Source organism: Alosa sapidissima, chromosome 15 (genome assembly GCF_018492685.1).
Source record: "Alosa sapidissima isolate fAloSap1 chromosome 15, fAloSap1.pri, whole genome shotgun sequence".
Taxonomy (NCBI): Eukaryota; Metazoa; Chordata; class Actinopteri; order Clupeiformes; family Clupeidae; genus Alosa; species Alosa sapidissima.
Window position 1 is genome coordinate 15443759 of NC_055971.1, and position 18547 is coordinate 15462305.

General features: G+C 45.7%; 2 protein-coding genes across 2 annotated transcripts in view; both read left to right on the plus strand.

Moving 5' to 3' along the window:
• The first annotated feature begins 729 nt into the window (after nucleotides 1–729).
• On the plus strand, nucleotides 730–7620 carry LOC121684690 (protein MB21D2). Its single transcript, XM_042064768.1, has 2 exons — nucleotides 730–1269; nucleotides 4716–7620. The coding sequence occupies exons 1-2, from the start codon at nucleotides 1017–1019 to the stop codon at nucleotides 5978–5980; spliced, it is 1518 nt and encodes a 505-aa protein (XP_041920702.1). The 5' UTR covers nucleotides 730–1016; the 3' UTR covers nucleotides 5981–7620.
• A 2484-nt stretch (nucleotides 7621–10104) lies between these two features.
• Nucleotides 10105–18547, plus strand: part of fgf12b (fibroblast growth factor 12b) — a 48700-nt gene continuing 40257 nt past the window's right edge. Inside the window, exon 1 of the mRNA XM_042064773.1 lies at nucleotides 10105–10473. Within this exon, the coding sequence (XP_041920707.1) occupies nucleotides 10449–10473 (25 nt within the window). The 5' untranslated portion in view covers nucleotides 10105–10448. The remainder of the gene's footprint in view (nucleotides 10474–18547) is intronic.

The window sequence follows — 18547 nt, forward strand, 5'->3', positions numbered from 1 at the left end:
CCTACGTATTAACTTTTTTTTATTAAGTTGGTCTGTTTAAAGTAGCCTGCTGAAGTTGTAGGGTAGGATGTACCATTCTGAAGTTGTCAAGCAAACTGTTTTGCATTACAAAAAACAAAAACAAAAAAAAACAAACAATATAAAACAACAGCAACAAAAACAGGCATTAAAAAAACTTTTGAACCCAGCAGCAACATATACTGATCACAGTGTGTCCAATGTTGACTATTTGCCCATAGCTGTCTGTTTCACTGGAGTCCCTCTGTCTTTTTTTCCAACTGCTTGGAATTTCCTGTAGCCAATTTGATTTATCTTTGAAGCTGGATGAACTCTGGAATGTATCCCCATGAGTGCTGCAGTGCACGAGAAGCAACTCAATTTAAGGGTCCAAGTTAGCCTAGACTAGGCCTACTATAAGTTATTTTGTTGTAAAATAATATAGGTGTGTAAACAAACAAACAAACAAACAAAAAAACAAAGCACTTGCTTCTAATTTTGGGGAATGATAGGTTCCACTCACTTGAATTATAGGCTAAGTTATTCATGTTTATAGGCTAGAATTAGTTGGATACCTCTAGAAAAACAAAAGTAGCCAAGCCAAAAACACATGAATCACAATATATATGTTTGGATGCAGTAACTTCATTCTCATAACAAGCTAGTAACAATCCTCCAAGCTCAAGCAAGCCTATCAGATTGCAGTTGCTCAGGCGATGTTACCGCTTGCAGCATCAGCACCATGGACCAGTGATTTCTGATTTCATCATTTTCAAAACCATGGCCATCGCTATGCCAACGACGTCAAGTCGTATTAGCCGAATTAATCTCAGGATACTCGTTAAAACCATTAGATAATAAGCAAAGGCGAAAGGAGAAGATTGTCATACAGGATAGATCGGAGATATCATTAAGTTGAAGTCACGAGCGGAGCTTCCGCCCAATGCAAGGCAACCTGGGGGTAGGGAGGTAGTACGTAGAACGTTTGCGTTTACAACATTCTGTTATTCCTGGCGAACATGGCGGCACCTGCGCTCTCCAGCCGGGCTGGGTCCGTGAGTAGCCTGGGGAACAGCCCCACTGCGACTCCCGGTTCTACAAACATGAATAAAAGTATCCCTGGATACCCAGAGCTCGACTTCAGATCGGGGGCGAGAATTGAAGAACTGAATCGGTTGATCCATGAATTTAGTAAACATGACCAGAGGGAATATGACGACCAGAGAGCACTGGAGATCCACACGGCCAAGGACTTCATTTTCTCCATGCTCGGTGAGTAGTAGCGAGCAAATGTAACTGTGCACCTTCGGATCAGTTTAATTGCATTCGAAATATCCGAATAATCAAATGTGTATTTGCACGTCTGGGTTTTGCCTTCATTTAGCCTACTACTATAGGGTTGTTCATTGTTGTGACTGGTAGTAGCTCTAGCAGAATAACTTGGTGGCTAGCTGCTTGCTGCTGTAGAATGTTAGCAGCTTTTCAGCTAGCCAAGTGTAGCTCGCCAGCAACACAAACAAATTGTTGAGATATTTTAAACTCAAATTGCCGGGGACAATTAATGTGTAAATATGTGTAGTCCTTATTTGTTTTGAAGGGTTCATGACCAGGAGACTCCCAATTCCTTCCTCAATTACAAACAAGAAGCATAGCAATTTGGCTCTGATTTTATCCCCACCAATAACACTTTTTACAACAGTTAAACTTGATTGTAAAATAAGACAGTCAAAACGATTCCATATCACTTTGTAAACAAAAGGGGAATAGAACAAAGCCGAATGGCCTATATGTTGTCTTAAGAAAGTAATAGGTTCAAACTACACCATTCCACCAAAATTCATGAATTGAATCATTCTTCATAACCCTTCATAACAAGCAATAACAAATGACCAAGGGACCATCACAACCCCATTGGCAATCGTTTGTTAAAAGAAACTACAGGGTGCATAATAAGTTGCTGGAGTTTAGAATTGCGCACCTAAATGCATTCTGACAGTGTTGGGGAAACTCCGGCTGGACTGTCTCTTGGCATGGTGACTGCATCTGAGCGGGAACAGAGACATCCTGAGTTCAGTGAGCAGGAAAAACAAGTGGAGCAGAGAGGAGCAGTCCTGCCACATGAACTCAGGAAACTGCCTGAAGGCCCCGCATGCATATCTCTCTCGGTCTGTCGCTTTTTCTATGACCCACTCGACATAAGCACACTCCCGTGCTGACTCACATGATCAGACACTCTTGAAGACATGCACATACACTGGCACACACACACACTCTTGTGTCTCTTGTGTATACAAGCACAAGGTATTTCCTATAATTTTCTCTGTATTTTTTTATGTATTCATGCTCAGAGATACAGACATGATACACTCACACTTTCTTTCTATAGCTTTATGTACAATCATCATCATTCAAGGCCAAATGCATTTAGTTTCGAATGCACACACACATGCATGCGCACATGTGCACACACACACTCACACACTCTCCCTCTCTTAAAACGCCTTTTAAAACGAAAACGGAATAATGTCTATGTAGCCTCTGCCTCATGGCCATATGAACACATGTATGGGCAGTCGTTATGGCAGCCTCAGTTTGCCTTAGTCATTCTTCTTCTCTGTCTGTGCTGGGGCACTTTGAGTTCCAAGTCATGGGTCTGATCATACTGAGCCAAGGGCATTTAGTTACTTATTGGCCATTTTGTGTGTGTGTGTGTGTGTGTGTGTGTGTGTGTGAGAGTGTGTCAGAGTCCTAGAAAGGGAGAGAACAGAGAACATTAGCGAGTAACTTGTTCCCAAGGAGTCGTTGATTTTACTTTTACCTCCCACTCATGGGTTGGGCGTGTTGGTTGGTTTGTTTTTAGCAAAAAGCTGCCGGGCCAGGCCCACTCAGACTTGTGTAATCACAAGCACTGATTACAGGTTGTGCTGTAATATGTGGCTGGGTTTACAGAACTTTGTTTTATAATTGGTTGAGCCTGTGGCTCCATAATCAAAGTCTCTCATTTACAGTTGATGGCAGCTTACTATGGCTATGGTATAATGCCGTAGGGTTTTTTAAAGCCATTGGATTCTTCTCACAGCTTTGTAGACATTAGGTTATATGATGGGAATGAGAGTTTGTGGCGGAAAAGACAAATGTGGTGGAGATGACATAATGACATAAATAGACAAATTTAAGATTTAAAAGCGTCCCTACAATATGTTATGTAATTATGATTTTTTTATACTATATTCTTTAATACTATGAAGCAAATAAACTGCGTTTTAGTGTGGGCAATATCATTTCCACCACAACTTGTCACCATTTCATTTCCAGCACCACCATGAAAAAAGAGGTGGAAATGACTGGCGGAAATTACATTTGACCCTTTTTCTTCTAAAATCTGATGATAACTTAGCCTTTTGATGCAAGTTGTTAGAGTTAACATTAGATATACAAAAATACAAAATATGGCCTTGAACTTTTCCAACTGCTTTTACATCCACATCAAATATGAGTAGTTTGGAAATGATGCCCAATAAATACTCTCTTTTCTACTCATCTTTACCTGGATCTTTCTTCCTTGTATTACCCCCTTTGGAAGTCACCCTTTGTCCATCCCATAGGCCCATCCATGTAACCCCCTGTGGAGTAGCTATTGCTATGGTTACTAGGTATACAAACCTAAAACAATGATACCAGGATTCTATTTTTTACAGTGTGGCGGAAATGACAGTGAACCCAAGGGACAGGGCTTCATCTTATGAAAAATATAAGAAAATGTGAACAAATATGGCAATATATATGATTTAAATAGACAGTGTTTTATCATTTGGACTTGAATTCTACATTAATTCAATATTTAATTTAGAATTAATGGAGGTTGAACATCCAAAGTCTGGCTTAGGGACAGTTGGAAAACAGTAAAAACCATACATAAAAGGTCTCATTACATAAAAAAAATGATTGAACCATGATTTTTTTTCTATAGAAGGATTGCACTGACAGCAGAGTCTGTAGAAAAAGATCCCTGAATTCCTGTAGCATAGCAGCTCAGACAATGGCAGAAGGGCCTTTCATCATGTTATGAGGTTAGGTGCCTTCAAAAGGATTTTGGAAACGTTATGTTAAGGTCAAAAAACAACATTGTAATAGCACATTCATTTTACATAATATACTGTGGAGAGAGAGAGAGAGAGGGAGAGAGAGAGGGAGAGGGAGGGAGGGAGGGAGGGAGGGAGGGAGGGAGGAGAGAGAGAGAGAGAGAGAGAGAGAGAGAGAGAGAGAGAGAGAGAGAGAGAGAGAGAGAGAGAGAGAGAGAGAGATCCACCAACTGAACAATGGCTGTGGTACATCACAAAGCATTTGGGGATTGCACCCCTAGCAGAGAGGGGTGAGATCATCATAGGGTGTGACTCCCCCCTAGTGGCTAAACAAGGTTGTCAGTGTGCACTGTAATACATTCACATATTGTTTTTTTTGGTTGCATATGGAAAAGATTAGATGAGATTGGTGTCGTTTGTGAACATTTTAAAATTAATTTGAAACTTAAATTTCCCCTTGGGGATCAATAAAGTATCTATCTATCTAATGGACATTCTAAAATTCTGAAGATCTTTGATAAATGAGTTAAACATGTCATATAATAACCATGCTTTGTTTGTGCTACCGTTAGTGCTGTGCACCAAATGGAGAGAGGGAACTTAATTCTTAAAGAATGTCTCCTCTGCCTCTCTCAGGTATGGTGCAGAAGCTGGACCAGAAGCTACCTGTCGCTAATGAGTACCTGCTGTTGTCTGGCGGTGTGCGGGAGGGCGTGGTGGACATGGACCTGGACGAGCTAAGCGTGTATGCGCGTGGCACTGACTACGACATGGACTTCACCCTGCTGGTGCCTGCGCTGAAGCTGCACGACCGCAACCAGCCAGTCACGCTGGACATGCGCCACTCAGCGCTGTGCCACTCGTGGCTGAGCCTGCGCCTGTTCGACGATGGCACCATCAGCAAGTGGAAGGACTGCTGCACGGTGGTGGACCACCTGAGCGGCGCCACCAACTACTTCTTCTCCCCGACACTGGTGGCCGACTGGTTCCACGAGTCGGTCAGCGTGGTGCTGGCCGAGATCCAGAAGAAGCCGCAGCGCGGGATGCCGCGCGTGGAGAAGGTGGAGAAGAACGGCACGGTCATCTCCGTCATCCTGGGCGTGGGCAGCAGCCGCATGCTCTACGACATTGTGCCCGTCGTCTCGTTCAAGGGCTGGCCGGCAGTGGCCCAGAGCTGGCTGATGGAGAACCACTTCTGGGACGGCAAGATCACGGAGGAGGAGGTGATCAGCGGCTTCTACCTGGTGCCCTCCTGCTCGGCCAAGGGCTGTCGGGAGAACGAGTGGCGCTTGTCGTTCGCCCGCAGCGAGGTCCAGTTGAAGAAGTGCATCTCCGGCAGCCTCATGCAGGCCTACCAGGCGTGCAAGGCCCTCATCATCAAGCTGCTGTCGCGCCCCAAGGCCGTCAGCCCCTACCACCTCCGCAGCCTCATGCTGTGGTCCTGCGACCGGCTGCCCTCGGCCTACCTGGGCCAGGAGGACTTTGCCGCCCACTTCCTGCTGGGCCTCATCGATGACCTGCAGCACTGCCTGATCAACAAGATGTGTCCCAACTACTTCATCCCGCAGTGCAACATGCTTGAGCACCTGTCGGACGACACGGCCATGCTGCACGCGCGCAAGCTCTCGTCCGTGCGGTCGGACCCGGTCGAGCACCTGCGCACGGCCATCGAGCACGCCAAGGCGGCCAACCGGCTGACGCTGGAGCTGCAGTGGCGTGGCAGCACATCGGGGCTACCGTCACCGCAGTCGGACGCCAGCGGCGAGCAGCAGCCGGACGACCGCCTGGCCAAGAAGCTGCAGCAGCTGGTGACTGAGAACCCCGGCAAGTCCATCTCAGTCTTCATCAACCCGGACGATGTCACTCGGCCCCACTTCCGCATCGATGACAAATTCTTCTGAGGGGAAATTGGGGGCGGCATGCTTGCTCTCACTCTCTTTCTTTCTCTCTTTCTCTCTCTCTCTGATGCACACACACACTCACGAAAAGCAAAAGTTTTGTATCTTCCTTCCTGTAACACAGTCGATCAGATGGAGAGGACTGTACCAGAAGGGAAAAATGTGTTAGTTTTATGTCCCTAGGTCCCCCCATACTGTTCTGGGACTGAGAATACAGGGCTTTGAGATGCCTGACCTCTGAGAGAGGGAGAGAGAGAGAGAGAGAAAGAGAAAGAGAAAGAGAAAGGGAGAGAGGGAGAGGGAGAGAGAGAAAGGTAAAGGAAGATTGTCCTGATTTTTCAAGAGGTAGCAGTGTTTTTTATTATTTGGTGCTTTGGCTATGTGGGATAAATGTAAATGAAACAGGACTCTTGTGGATTGTGGTTTTAGGTTTTTTTGCACAGTTGAGGTCTAAGAGCAGGTCTTAGCCTAGGCGCCATTTTTTAATTTTCCTGCTCCATTTAATTATTCAGCGATCACCGACAATTAGAGATCATGTGTCACGAGTTTAGAGCTGTTAAAGAAATGTAAACTTCATCATATATTCACATTAAGGCTAGCTAAAGCTCATCTGTATAGTCATTTCATATCTTTCATGTGTGAAGTTATCAGTTCTGCAATTTCAAATGGAATATGCCAAAACTCTGCGAGATGGACGCTAAAAGACTCATATCTGCATACTTAAGTGCAATTAGTTTCAACACGCATTGAGACACTGGTGTTGTTTGGATATGACTTTTGATTTGCACACACAATATGTTCTATACACAGAAACACACACGCGCACACACACACTTGCAGACATACACGACTCACACCAACAAACTCACATGATCTTCAATGCAACACTATAATCTATTTAAGAACTGCACCAATATCACTGGCGCAGTCATATCCCTTTCAAGCTCCTTATCCTATGTCTCCATTTGTGGAACTACTACTGTTTTAGAGTCTTATTTTCTGTGTTTGCTGCTATTTTACCTTTTTTTTAAAGAAACATTTTTATAATTTACTCTTATGCAAACAATTTGTTCATTTGAATGTGCATTGCTACTGTGTAAATAGTCCTGTAAATTGTCATATTTTGTTCCATAAAATGGATACTGCTTCATGGCGTACAAGACCCCCATGAGGCCATATTATCTTGAGTATCAGCCAATCAAAGGACTTTAAAATCGGTACAAGCCAATTGTGTCGCATCAACCTGGAGAAGGCAGACCAATTGGAACTGACCAAATGCAAAACCCACCGAATCAGCAGGGACCAATCACACTGCCTTACAGCATCACCCTGGACCAATCGTTTGTTTGAGGGTTGATCCCGTGAGTTAAAAGGTTTAGATTTCAGACAAGACACCAGTCAACTGTTTAATCCGAAAGGAATCCATTTGGAGACTTGTAACTATATCACTATGTACCAAATCTAATTGTGTGAGTTTTGAAAGATGGTCTTTAATGACAAGAGTTGCTAATATATCGATAATGCATCACAGAAGAACTCATGTGAGAATGTTCAATTGCAGAGACTGTTGTCAGCTGTAAGGCAGACAAACATGCAAAATGAGTGTGTGATGAATAAAGTAAAAGAAGACCCTGCAGCCCTCACTTAGGGTCACTTTTATTCTTCTTCTCATTGCTATTCTTGTTTTTTTAAGTAATGTCATAAATTAGGATGAATAATAAGGAGACATGTACTTATAATAAGTTTTGTGAAAGGATACTGTGGAATTTCAAAGATGGCTGCCGTGTAATGTGTCCTTGGCCTCCCACGGTTAAAGACGGAAATGGTTATAAAAACGTGCCTTTTTAATGTGAGGGGACCATTTTGGCTCTCTGTAATGGAAGATGTTGCTGCTGGTCCATAGGTTAAATGCACAGTGGTGTGCATAGCAGAGAAGTTTGCACCGAGGTCTGAGCAGAGAGCTGCTTTCTCCTTCCGTGCCCCCTGTGTCTTGGACTTCTGCCAATAGTTGACAGCCAGCATGACTGATAACTGACATGGTGGGATGACCGGAGGTGGTAGAGTCCTGATTGGTTGAGAGCAGCGAGCCCGATTGGAGCCCGGCCCGATTGGACCGAACTAAATGACTGTGCAGCCCATAGGTGCTGGAAGCCTTCCCAGGGCAATGAGAAGTGAAAGTGAGAGAATTATGGCTAGGAGCCCCCCTACCAAGACCCTTGCCAGCCCGCCACTTATAGTGTGTCAGTCAAACTTATTGATTTGTATCGCTACAGACTGGGCGAAGCAAGCAAGAAAGTCCCTGGGTAAATAAGTCGCCACAGATAAACGAGGCAATAAAGGGAGGCTGAATATGGAAAAAGAGGAGAAAATAGCGCTTCACTTAAATCACATGACGTGCTCTGACCTCCAGGAAGACCAGTGCACGGATGGAAACATCTTGCAGCTGACGGCACTCAGTGGAGTGCAGTTCTGATGACGCAGGTGCTGAAGTGCTCCTACTCTGGCAGTCTGGAGATACTTCAGTGGCAGGTTTTAGAGCTGATATTTCTCCATGGTGTCTGCATATTTACTAAATAGATTCTGCAAGCCCAGCTTAAGATTTATTTGGGATAATCCATTTTGTTGTTGTCTGCATACGCACACACACATTCAAACTCAGCACCTTGCCTTTTGCGCCAAGATATTTTTGCTTCCTGGCGTCTCAGCACCTGTCAGCACACCTGCGGCCCACTCCGCCCATCTGAGCGCAGGGATTGTGTGTGTGTGTGTGCGCATGTGTGTGTGTGCGCGTGCGTGTGTGTGTGCCTGTGTTTGTGTGCGGAGGGGGGCATTGTCTGTGTGGTCTCATGGGAGCTTTAACCTGATAATACACAAAAAAAAATTCACATTCAACATCAACCCCAAAAAGTGCACTTCCTGCACTATGCAGCATTTCGTTTCAAAATAGACTGTTTGATGTTTATGCAAACACAAAATCAGTTCTGTTTGTGTGCCTGTGTTTTAAATTACCCTGAATTATTACCCTATGAAAATGTCATATGTGTCATATGTGTCAAAAGTGATATAACCCTTTGAAAATACCAATATGTATAACATTGTAGTAATATTATTAGCCTATGCCTCAACAGTTTTGTGTCTAGTGCATGAAGAATTGCATATGAGCTTTAGAGTTGCATCATGCTTTAATATTTTGCACTGTCTGAAGGTCATAGGAGGATCCCAAGACATGAGGAGAGCGGTAATCCTCCGAGTGTTGTCCACAGGATGTGCCATTAATTGGAAATCAATTAACCTACTTGGGCAAGGCCACTAAAGGAAGTGCTTGAAGCAGTGTCTCATCACTTCTGGCAGGCCTACTTCTCCATTTCACTGTCGACTGCAGCCATCTTTGCTCCTGACATACCTGAAGAGTGTGGATCGTCTCAAAGTTGCAGCCACTACACCAAAAAAGTGATGTTGCTATGGTAACTGACACCCACATCCTGTTATCATATCAGAGGCAACCTGTAACCTTGTTACCATAGAAACCAAATGGGTACCCCTTTTTAAATAGGGAAAGTTCCCCTGGGCAACCCACACCTGCATTACAGTAATAACTAACACTGAGAGGTTTATCTGACACAGGACATAGTTAACAGTGCATTTCTTTCCCAACACGAGAAACTGACTTTGTTTTGTACTTTTTCTCTCTCCTGAGGAATTATAAATCATTTTTTTCAGTTGTGTTACTGGTGAAGGCTTTGTGACAATTGTAGGCTAAAAGAGATATTGTGGTTAACTGATGCATGTTAAAAGTTAATTTGGCTACACATCTGTTGAAATTCATTTAACACAAATCACTGTTAGGCTACTGTTAGGCTATCAAATCAACAAACTCTAACTTTACTGGTGGCATTGAGCACTCTCTCGCAACTCATCTCACCTTGGGGCTACTTTCATAAAATAGACGAAATGTCGTTCGCTGACCTCTGCGTGGAGGAGATAATGCTTAGCTCAGGAGGCTTAGATCAACCTCATGGGGATGGGCGACTCAGGGATCCACTTTTTCTCAGATGTCACCTTAAACAAGATCCTGGGCCGTGACGTCACTTCTGTGTTTGATAGGAGCTGAGCTGCAGCACCACGGCGCGAGAGGACAGCTCCCGATCGCGGCGCGCGGACACAGGTAATGCACGATCCCGGGCCGAATCACAGACACAAAAAACGCCCAATTTTTTCCGTTCGGACACAACTCCGTACTATCACCGACCGCGCATCACCCGCCCACCACGTTCACTCTCTGACAGCCACAAGGATTGATTAACCGCTGTTCTCACGAGTCGCGCGCGTTGGTTACAGCTCAGGCAAACCAGGCAACTGGAATCCAGTCGGGGAAGGAAGAATCACATTCCATCCCGACCGAACTAGGCACGTACAACCCGAAGGTAGCGTTCCAGCATCCACCCCCTAACCAACATCCGCACAGAGGGAGATGGAGAACAAAGATAAAGCTGCCGGTAAGGAACTTTACATGTTTTTGACATTAAGGCTGAGTAGGCTATGGTATGGGTGTGGATGATTCTCAGCGTGTGGGGACGGGTCTATCAGAGTGGGGCACTACTAGTACTGGTGTATGTATAGACTGCGGTACTTGACTCTCGCATTCAGGACGGGGCGGCTCGCCGTTTTACATGCATGTTGCTGCAGCGGAGTTTCAAAGTCTTGTTTTCTCGGACGGAAAAACCCAAAGCGTTTATGTCCTGCGGCAGCGGGAGCGGCAGGGGCGCGTGGACCTGCCCCCGCGTTGACCAGCCATAGCTTTGTTTTCGGCGAATGGCTGACGGAGTCCTGATGCAGCAAAATCAGCCCTCCGTCCGTGGGTCTACCGAGGGGAAGGGTGGTTCACTCCTTGTGAGTCCCGGTCGATGCGAACACGCACTTAACGTCGTGGCGTCTTCATATGTAACCCATGGACCAGTTTATGCACATGCGACATAGATGTGTCGTCAGTAGAAACTGTTGAGTTTTTCAGGCAGGGCACATCGAGGTTTTACCTGGACTGACACTGCTTAAACACCTACCTGTTTTATTAATCTTGATGCCCCTTGATTATTTCAATGTGTGTGTGTTTGGCTATGGTGTATCAGCTTGTTGACATACAGCTTTTGGGAATGACTGACTATACACCATAAACAGCCACATAACCCTGTGGGAATAGCCTTCAGTTTCCTTTTGTAGAGGAACTGTAGTTGTGCATGCAGATGACTTGGCATATATGCACAAGATTGTCCATACCTGTGTAACTGTGTTTTTGGGAGTGTGTGTGTGTGTGTGTGCGTGCGTGCCTGCGTGCGTGCGTATGACAGTGGTTTGTGGATTGGTGTTGCTGGTGTGTTGCTGGTTCCTATCAGCATTCAGAACGGGTAGCCTCTCTGTCGAAGCAGACTTCACTGCATCAAGGGGGAAAGTAAATGTGTGTACTCCCTAGGAATTGTGTGTGTGTGTGTGTGTGTGTGTGTGTGTGTGTGTGTGCGTGTGCGCGCATGTGCACATATGTGTGTTTTTATGAGATTTTGAATGAGTTTTTAAATGTGTGTGCATTATTTTTTTGAGTCATCATATTTTTCTAGATGAAGTTGTGTATGTGTTTGTCTAAGTGCGAGTTACGTTTATAGCCCCCCCCCCCCCCCCCCCACACCCTTGGTCATAACCTTAAACCTTCATATTCAACCCCCTTTCTAAACACCAAACACATCATGTGGACTCTGTGTGAGCATGTGTGTGTGTGTACTTTTTGCATTTGAACTCAGGTTTTACATGCTCATTTTGTTTGAAGCGGCATGGTGGTGTCGTGTCTGTCTGATGCCCCGGCTGCGCCCGGATGTTTCTCCAATGCTCCGCCAACATCAGAGCCTCCGATCACTCTCATCACGCTCAGCTCGCTGAGTCCAGCTGGGGCATCCAGGTTTGAGCTCAACACACACGCTTCTGAGGAACAGACCTCAACGCCCCACGCTAATAAGGAGGTTTGACCACTGGCCTGTGAGCCCTCCTCATAGAACACAAGCCAGGACCTGAGGGATGATCCAGCTTTCTTTAGCCCACCTCCAGAGTCAAGCCCTCATAATCACGGCTGTCACTGAAATCCATTAGCATACAGTCTTAGACGTCTGTCTATCAAGCGGAACATCCCACATTTGTCTGTCTATATAATTGTCTACAAGTGTGTGTGTGTGTGTGTGTGTGTGTGTGTGTGTGTGTGTGTGTGTGTGTGTGTACAAGTGACTCACATATGGGCATAATAGCTATTGTATTGTGCACTGGTGGAACTGGTGTCTTAAATGCCGTGGGACTGCGTGGTAGTCTGCAGCACAGTGACTGGCTGCCAGAGGATTTGAGATCTTTGAGTAAACGTGGGAGACTGCATATGCATCCGCCTGGAGATGAAAATAGGTTACATCATGTGTAGGATATCAATCATTGCCGTTTCGCATCCATCCTGGGTAAGAGTATATGCACTGCAAATGAGCAATGCTGGGCAAGAAGGCCTACTTACAATAGTGAGAGAGACAAATACATACAGAAATGTACCACAAAGTGTGTGTGTGTGTGTGTGTGTGTGTGTGTGTGCATGTGTGTGTGTGTGTGTGCATGTGCGTGCCTGAAACCTACAGAGTATATGCATACTCTTATGAGTCAAAATGTGTGTGTGTGTGTGTGTGTTTAGATGTTTACTCTGTCTGTCTGTTTGTCAGTCTCTCCCTCTTTCCTACTTTCGTTCTCTCTCTCTCTTACTCTTTTAAACACACACATACACACATCACACACATGCACACACTCTCACAGACATGGGCGCATTATGTTTCACTCTGCTCTCTAATTCAGTCGTAAGCCTTCGCACTTAAGTGCTTTACAGCATCATAAAGGGCACTGTTAAAACGTCATCTTGTGGACGTCTATGCCTCTCTGCTCAAGGTCACTGAGTTGTCTCAACTGAACATTGTCCCTGGAAGTCTGTGTGTGTGGACAAACTACAGTGTTTCCCACAGAATTTAATTCTAGTTGTGGTGGTTGGTTTGCAGAATTAACTTGAACGCAACAGTTTTTAACAAATTAGCACAGCATGGTTATGATGCTAACCAGATTTAAGTACAATTTAGTACAACCTGGAAAAATCATTGTGTGGTGGTCAATGTTGATATTGTGGTGGGCCGTCACAAATAAGTCAATGTATGGGAAACACTAAACTATCTGTTCCTATTAAAAACAAATAATATAGTAAACATATACACTTATTTTCAGACTGTCAAGTAATATTTAGATCTCACAGATATATTTTGGGTAAATTCTCAGAAATGGTCCGGATCTGAATTTCGACTTTGAATCTGAGCCATCACTTTAGAGAATGATTTCACACAAACATGTGCTCTGTGGACTGTTTGGAGACTATTTATAGGGCCGTGTGGACGCCAAACTCTTGGATCTCTCCTCTAGGGCCAGCACCAACAAAGTCAAGCAGTTCCCTTTGTGATCAAGCACTGTTGCGGAGAGAAAGAGGAAGAGGAGAAGAGAGAGAGAAAATGGTTAGAGGGAGACAGAGCGAGCGAGAAAGAGAGAGGGGGAGAGAGAGAGAGAGAGAGAAAATGTAAGTGTATTAAAGGAGCAGGACAGTGAGATACAGACATGTTATTGTTGTTTCTCTCTCTGCTAATAGAGAAGGGACCGAGAAGGGCTCAGAATTAAGTTTATGGGCAGGGTCAGAGCAAATGGCTTTATCATTGTAAGTATTTATCGCAGGGACACTGATGTAAGCATTCAGTGCTCAGCCACTGATGTAAGTATTTAATGACGGAGCTGGACAAGAGGGCGGGGGAACCAGAGCACCTCTGTGAAGGACGCTTGAAACCAGACTTCCATTGAGTCATACCCTCTTCTGATTCAGATTGCAGCCAGGGCCAGAAGGTACCTCTTTCTTTCTCTCTCTCTCCATCTCTCTCTCTCTCTTTCTCTCTATCTCTCTCCTCATCCATCTGTCATTTTCATTTCTAACCCTTTGTCTCTCACTCTCTTTTGACGGTGTGAGTCACCAAAATGCATGGTGGCATTTTTCCTGTCATTGTGTTTCAGCTGACAAACCATCCCTCAAAACTGCCACCCTAAACAAGGTGGTAAAAATACCCCATGTGCATGTGGATATAGACAGAGGGCAAGGTCAGAGGTGTGCATAAGTGTTTGTGTGTGTGTGTGTGTGTGTGTGTGTGTGTGTGAGAGAGAGAGAGAGAGAGAGAGAGAGAGAGAGAGAGAGAGAGAGAGAGAGAGAGTGCTTGTGTGTGTGTGTGTGTATGCATGTGTCTGATGTGGTCCACAGGTTTCCTTGTGAAGGACTCACAGACAGGCAGAGTACTGTTCATCACAGTTACCAGAGTCGGTGGACTGATACTCTGGCTCGGACCTCTCTCCCCTTCCAATGCTTAGCTCTCTAAAGGCAACATGCTAGCTGCTGTGACTTCATATCCTCACTGTACTGTATCGCTGCGCAATTTAATATTTATCGCCTCTTTCTTAGTGTACGAGCAGAGAATAGTGGCTTTGTCTAAACAACTGCATACTAAACAACTGCAAAATGTATAATTTATAGGAGTTCCAAAAACAGCACGTAAAGGAGGCCAGTGTTTCAAAACACCTCTGTGACAAACGCTTTGAAGGTTGGAGATGTGGGTGATCGTGAGATTGGAATGAGACTACAAGGTCATGCGAGTTCCACCCAAAATGCATTGTGCTTGTAGCAGATGCTGACATGGACAAGATTCCAATGTTCCTGCCGAACGCAATTCGACACAGTCTCCATCTCTCGCCCATGCACAAAAAGCACACTTGTGAGCGCTCACCCACACACACTCTCAAAGACACAAAATAAACCTCCTCACACACCCTCGCAGCAAACATCAACAAACATACACACACACACATAACTGCACACTCTGAAACATATACCAACGTTGTTACTTCAGAGTGGCCTAATGCCAAACTTTAATGCTAGCTAGTCAGTTAAAATATGCTACTCCAGGCCATTGTCTGCCAGCTATAGTAATATCCTTAAATAGCATGCACATATGTATAGTGGATATCTGTGTCTGAGGCACTGGTCCAGCAGAGCATCGATAGTCTACTAAGGGATTCCTCCACCTGCTTACTCTAAACTGGACTCCTTCCACCTATTACCGGCCAGGCAGAAATTGCTGGGGTAGGTATTTGTGAAGGACTACGAGAGAGACTGTGAGTGTGTGTGTGTCTGTGTGTGTGTGTGTGTGTGTGTGTGTGTGTGTGTGTGTGTGTGTGTGTGTAACAAAGAGAGTCTGAGCGAGTAACTAGAGCCAGTGTTGTGGCATCTGTGTGTTTATCAGGCGGCCTGAAGAGACACCCAGACACAGCCGGTGCGCTGACACCCACAATCAATGTCTGCCTGGTGCACACACACACACACACACACACACACACACACACACACACACACACACACACACACACACACACACACACACACACACACACAGTCAAAGGCTCATACAGCGGACCAGAGAAATAGGCTGACCCAAATAGACTTGGGGCTGGTCACATCTGCCACTGGATGGGCCTTCAGTGGGACACACTCCCAGGTCACCGAGTGGCCATATGGGAGAAATGCACATATTCAGGTCATCTGTCACAGACATGCATCCACCCAGGGCATCCATTTTTTTTTTTTTGGTGTAAACAGTTCAAAAGTTCTGTTAGAAAAGTGGGCAGTATGTTTCTCAACATAGCCCTCAACACAGCAATGCTCTTGGGGATACATCTCTGGCCTCGTCAGCTATGTAGTCGCTGAGGGTGCGAGAGTGAAGAGTTCTCGCAGCGCAACCCGATTTCTCCTGCCTCCGCTGCATACATCCAGGCCATCTGTTTTAAGGGTGTGCCGCATCGTCTGGTTAGATCCGCTCTCGAAGCTCATCCATTTATGTCGGCTCTTTCAGCGTTATATTCAGTCAGGTCAGCTGTTTTAGGGGTACGTGCTTTTAGGCCATTTTTTTGTATGGGCACACGCATTAAGGTTAGTTGTTTTCAGGGTACATGCATTCAGGTCACCTGTTTTGGGGGGGGATGCATGCATTCAGGTCTGCTGTGATGGGTTTGGAGGAAGAGCTGAGGAGGGTGAGTGGAGGGTCAAAGGTTGGGTGGGGATTGGGGGGGGTGGAGGTGGAGGGTGGGTGGGGATTGGGGGGGGTGGAGGGAGGGTGGAGGTGGAGGCTGGGTGGAGGATGGGTGGACATGTGAGCTTCACTGCTGCTGCAGAAATGGGGAAACTATCGAGCGGTCTACAAACCCGATTTAGCGCTAACCACATCTACACATGTGTGATCGTACACACACACACACACACACACACACACACACACACAATGATTCACTCCTCTTGTTTTTTCCACAGCTCCTCTCTTCCTCTGTTTGTTTCTCTCTTCCTCTGTTACTTTCCCTTCCCTGAAGTCTCTCTCTCTCTCTCTCTCTCTCTCTCCCTGTCTCCCTGTATATTTATTCTTTAATATCTCGCCCACCTCTTTTTCTCTCTCTAGACTCCTCTCATTTCCTCTCCCTCTCTTGTTTACAGCAGCAATCTCTCTGCCCACTCTCTCTCTCCCCCACTCTCTCCATCTCTCTCCCCCACTCTCTATCTCTCTCTCTCTCTCTATCTCTCTCTCCCCCACTCTCTATCTCTCTCTCTCTCTCTCTCGTCCCCCATCCTCTCTATCTCTCTCTCCCCACCTCTCTATCTCTCTCTCTGTCTCTCTATCTCTCTCTCTCCCCCACTCTCCATCTTTCTCTCCCCCACTCTCTCTCTCTCTCTCTCTCTCTCTCTATCTCTCTCTCTCCCCCACTCTCCATCTCTCTCTCTCCCCACTCTCTATCTCTCTCTCTCTCTCTCTCTATCTCTCTCTCTCCCCCACTCTCCATCTCTCTCTCCCCCACTCTCTATCTCTCTCTCTTCTATCTCTCTCTCCCCCACTCTCCATCTCTCTCTCCCCCACTCTCTATCTCTCTCTCTCTCTCTCTCTCTCTCTCTATCTCTCTCTCTCTCTCTCTCTATCTCTCTCTATCTCTCTCTCTCTTCCTTCTTCCCTGTCATGTCATCACTTAACTCTCCCTATGTTGCCACTGATGGCTAAAAGGTCAGCACAAGCATTTGCTGTTTGTGTGTGTGTGTGTGTGGTTGTCCTTTTGTCTATGTGGGAGTATGTCTCGCTTTGTTTATATGTTTATTTTGTGTGTCTGTAGACATGTCTTTGTGTGGTGTGTGTGTGTGTGTGTGTGTGTGTGTGTTCATTCTCCTTTCATTAGTGCAGGAGTTGTTTCTGCTGACTTCAGCAGCTCTGCTGTTTATCCATCTCCATGTTGTCGCGGGGCTTTGGAGCAGAGAGAGGCAGCGAGAGAGAGAGAGAGAGAGAGAGAGAGAGAGAGAGAGAGAGAGAGAGAGAGAGAGAGAGAGAGAGAGAGAGAGAGAGAGAGAGAGAGGGAGAGAGAGATGGAGATGGAGCAGGCCAGTTTGGACCTTGCTGGGCTGGGTTACCTTGACCCCACCCCTCAGTACCCCATCACCATTGCACTAGCACTGCCCCCCCTCACAGTTACTCCCCCCTAACCTCTAATTTTCATTTCCACTGCCTGTTTCACTGCCCACACACTTAACACACACAATCTCATTGTGTGTCCCCTGTCGCCCTCTCCACCTCTCTCTCTCTCTCTCTCTCTCTCTCTCATTCTCTCACTCTCTTTGTCCTCATCACTTGCTCTTTCCATTTTCTCCTGTTTTTTACATGCTTTCTCATTAAGCCCCAATAACCTTTCCTGGCATCCTTCTCCCTCTATCTCTCCCTAGACTCCTGTAAATTCTCCAGTCATCCCTCTCTCACTCCCTCACTCCCTCCCTCCCTCCCTCCCTTCCTCCATCCCTCCCCACCCTGGTTGTGTGGTGAGGGAGTGTTTGATGGCTTTGCAGCAGAGGATGGGAGAGGTTGGAATGCTGCAGCCATTGAACTCCCCTCTGCTGCTCTGGCATGGAGGCGGGCGTGGCAGCGTCTGTAGAGACTCCTTTCACCGCCTGCTTTAATACGGGTAGTGTCCATATCTATGACATGGATTCTGCTTTATCCGAATGGTGTCCGGATGGTGTCCATATCTACAGTATGATCTGGATTCCTGTGTGTTGCACAGCAGGACTTTGTTTGTTTAGATATCTGAGCAGTTCATGTTTGCACCATCAGTGTTTACATCATGTGTACTGTTGTAGATCATGATAGATAATCACACATATGCGTATACACACTGTAAGAAAGCCATTTAGCTGTACGCTAATAAATTGATTACATGCATTTCTGCAGGTTTTGTAAATGTCCTTCTTTTTAGCATATGGTTATGCCATTTCATGTCATAACAAATGCAGATCGGGGTATTTTAGGATGTTGTGTGAACAGGGAACAGAGTGCATGTCAGTGCAGCCAGTGTAGGTAATATGTACTCTTTGATGCTATGTTGCATAATGTGATGATTCATTGTTAATTG

What these genes read in the sequence shown, in the direction of transcription:
- LOC121684690 (XM_042064768.1), top strand. Translation starts at nt 1,017, where the DNA reads ATGGCGGCACCTGCGCTCTCCAGCCGGGCTGGGTCCGTGAGTAGCCTG. An exon ending in CTTCATTTTCTCCATGCTCG is followed by an intron (nt 1,270 to 4,715) that starts GTGAGTAGTAGC and finishes TGCCTCTCTCAG; the next exon opens with GTATGGTGCAGAAGCTGGAC.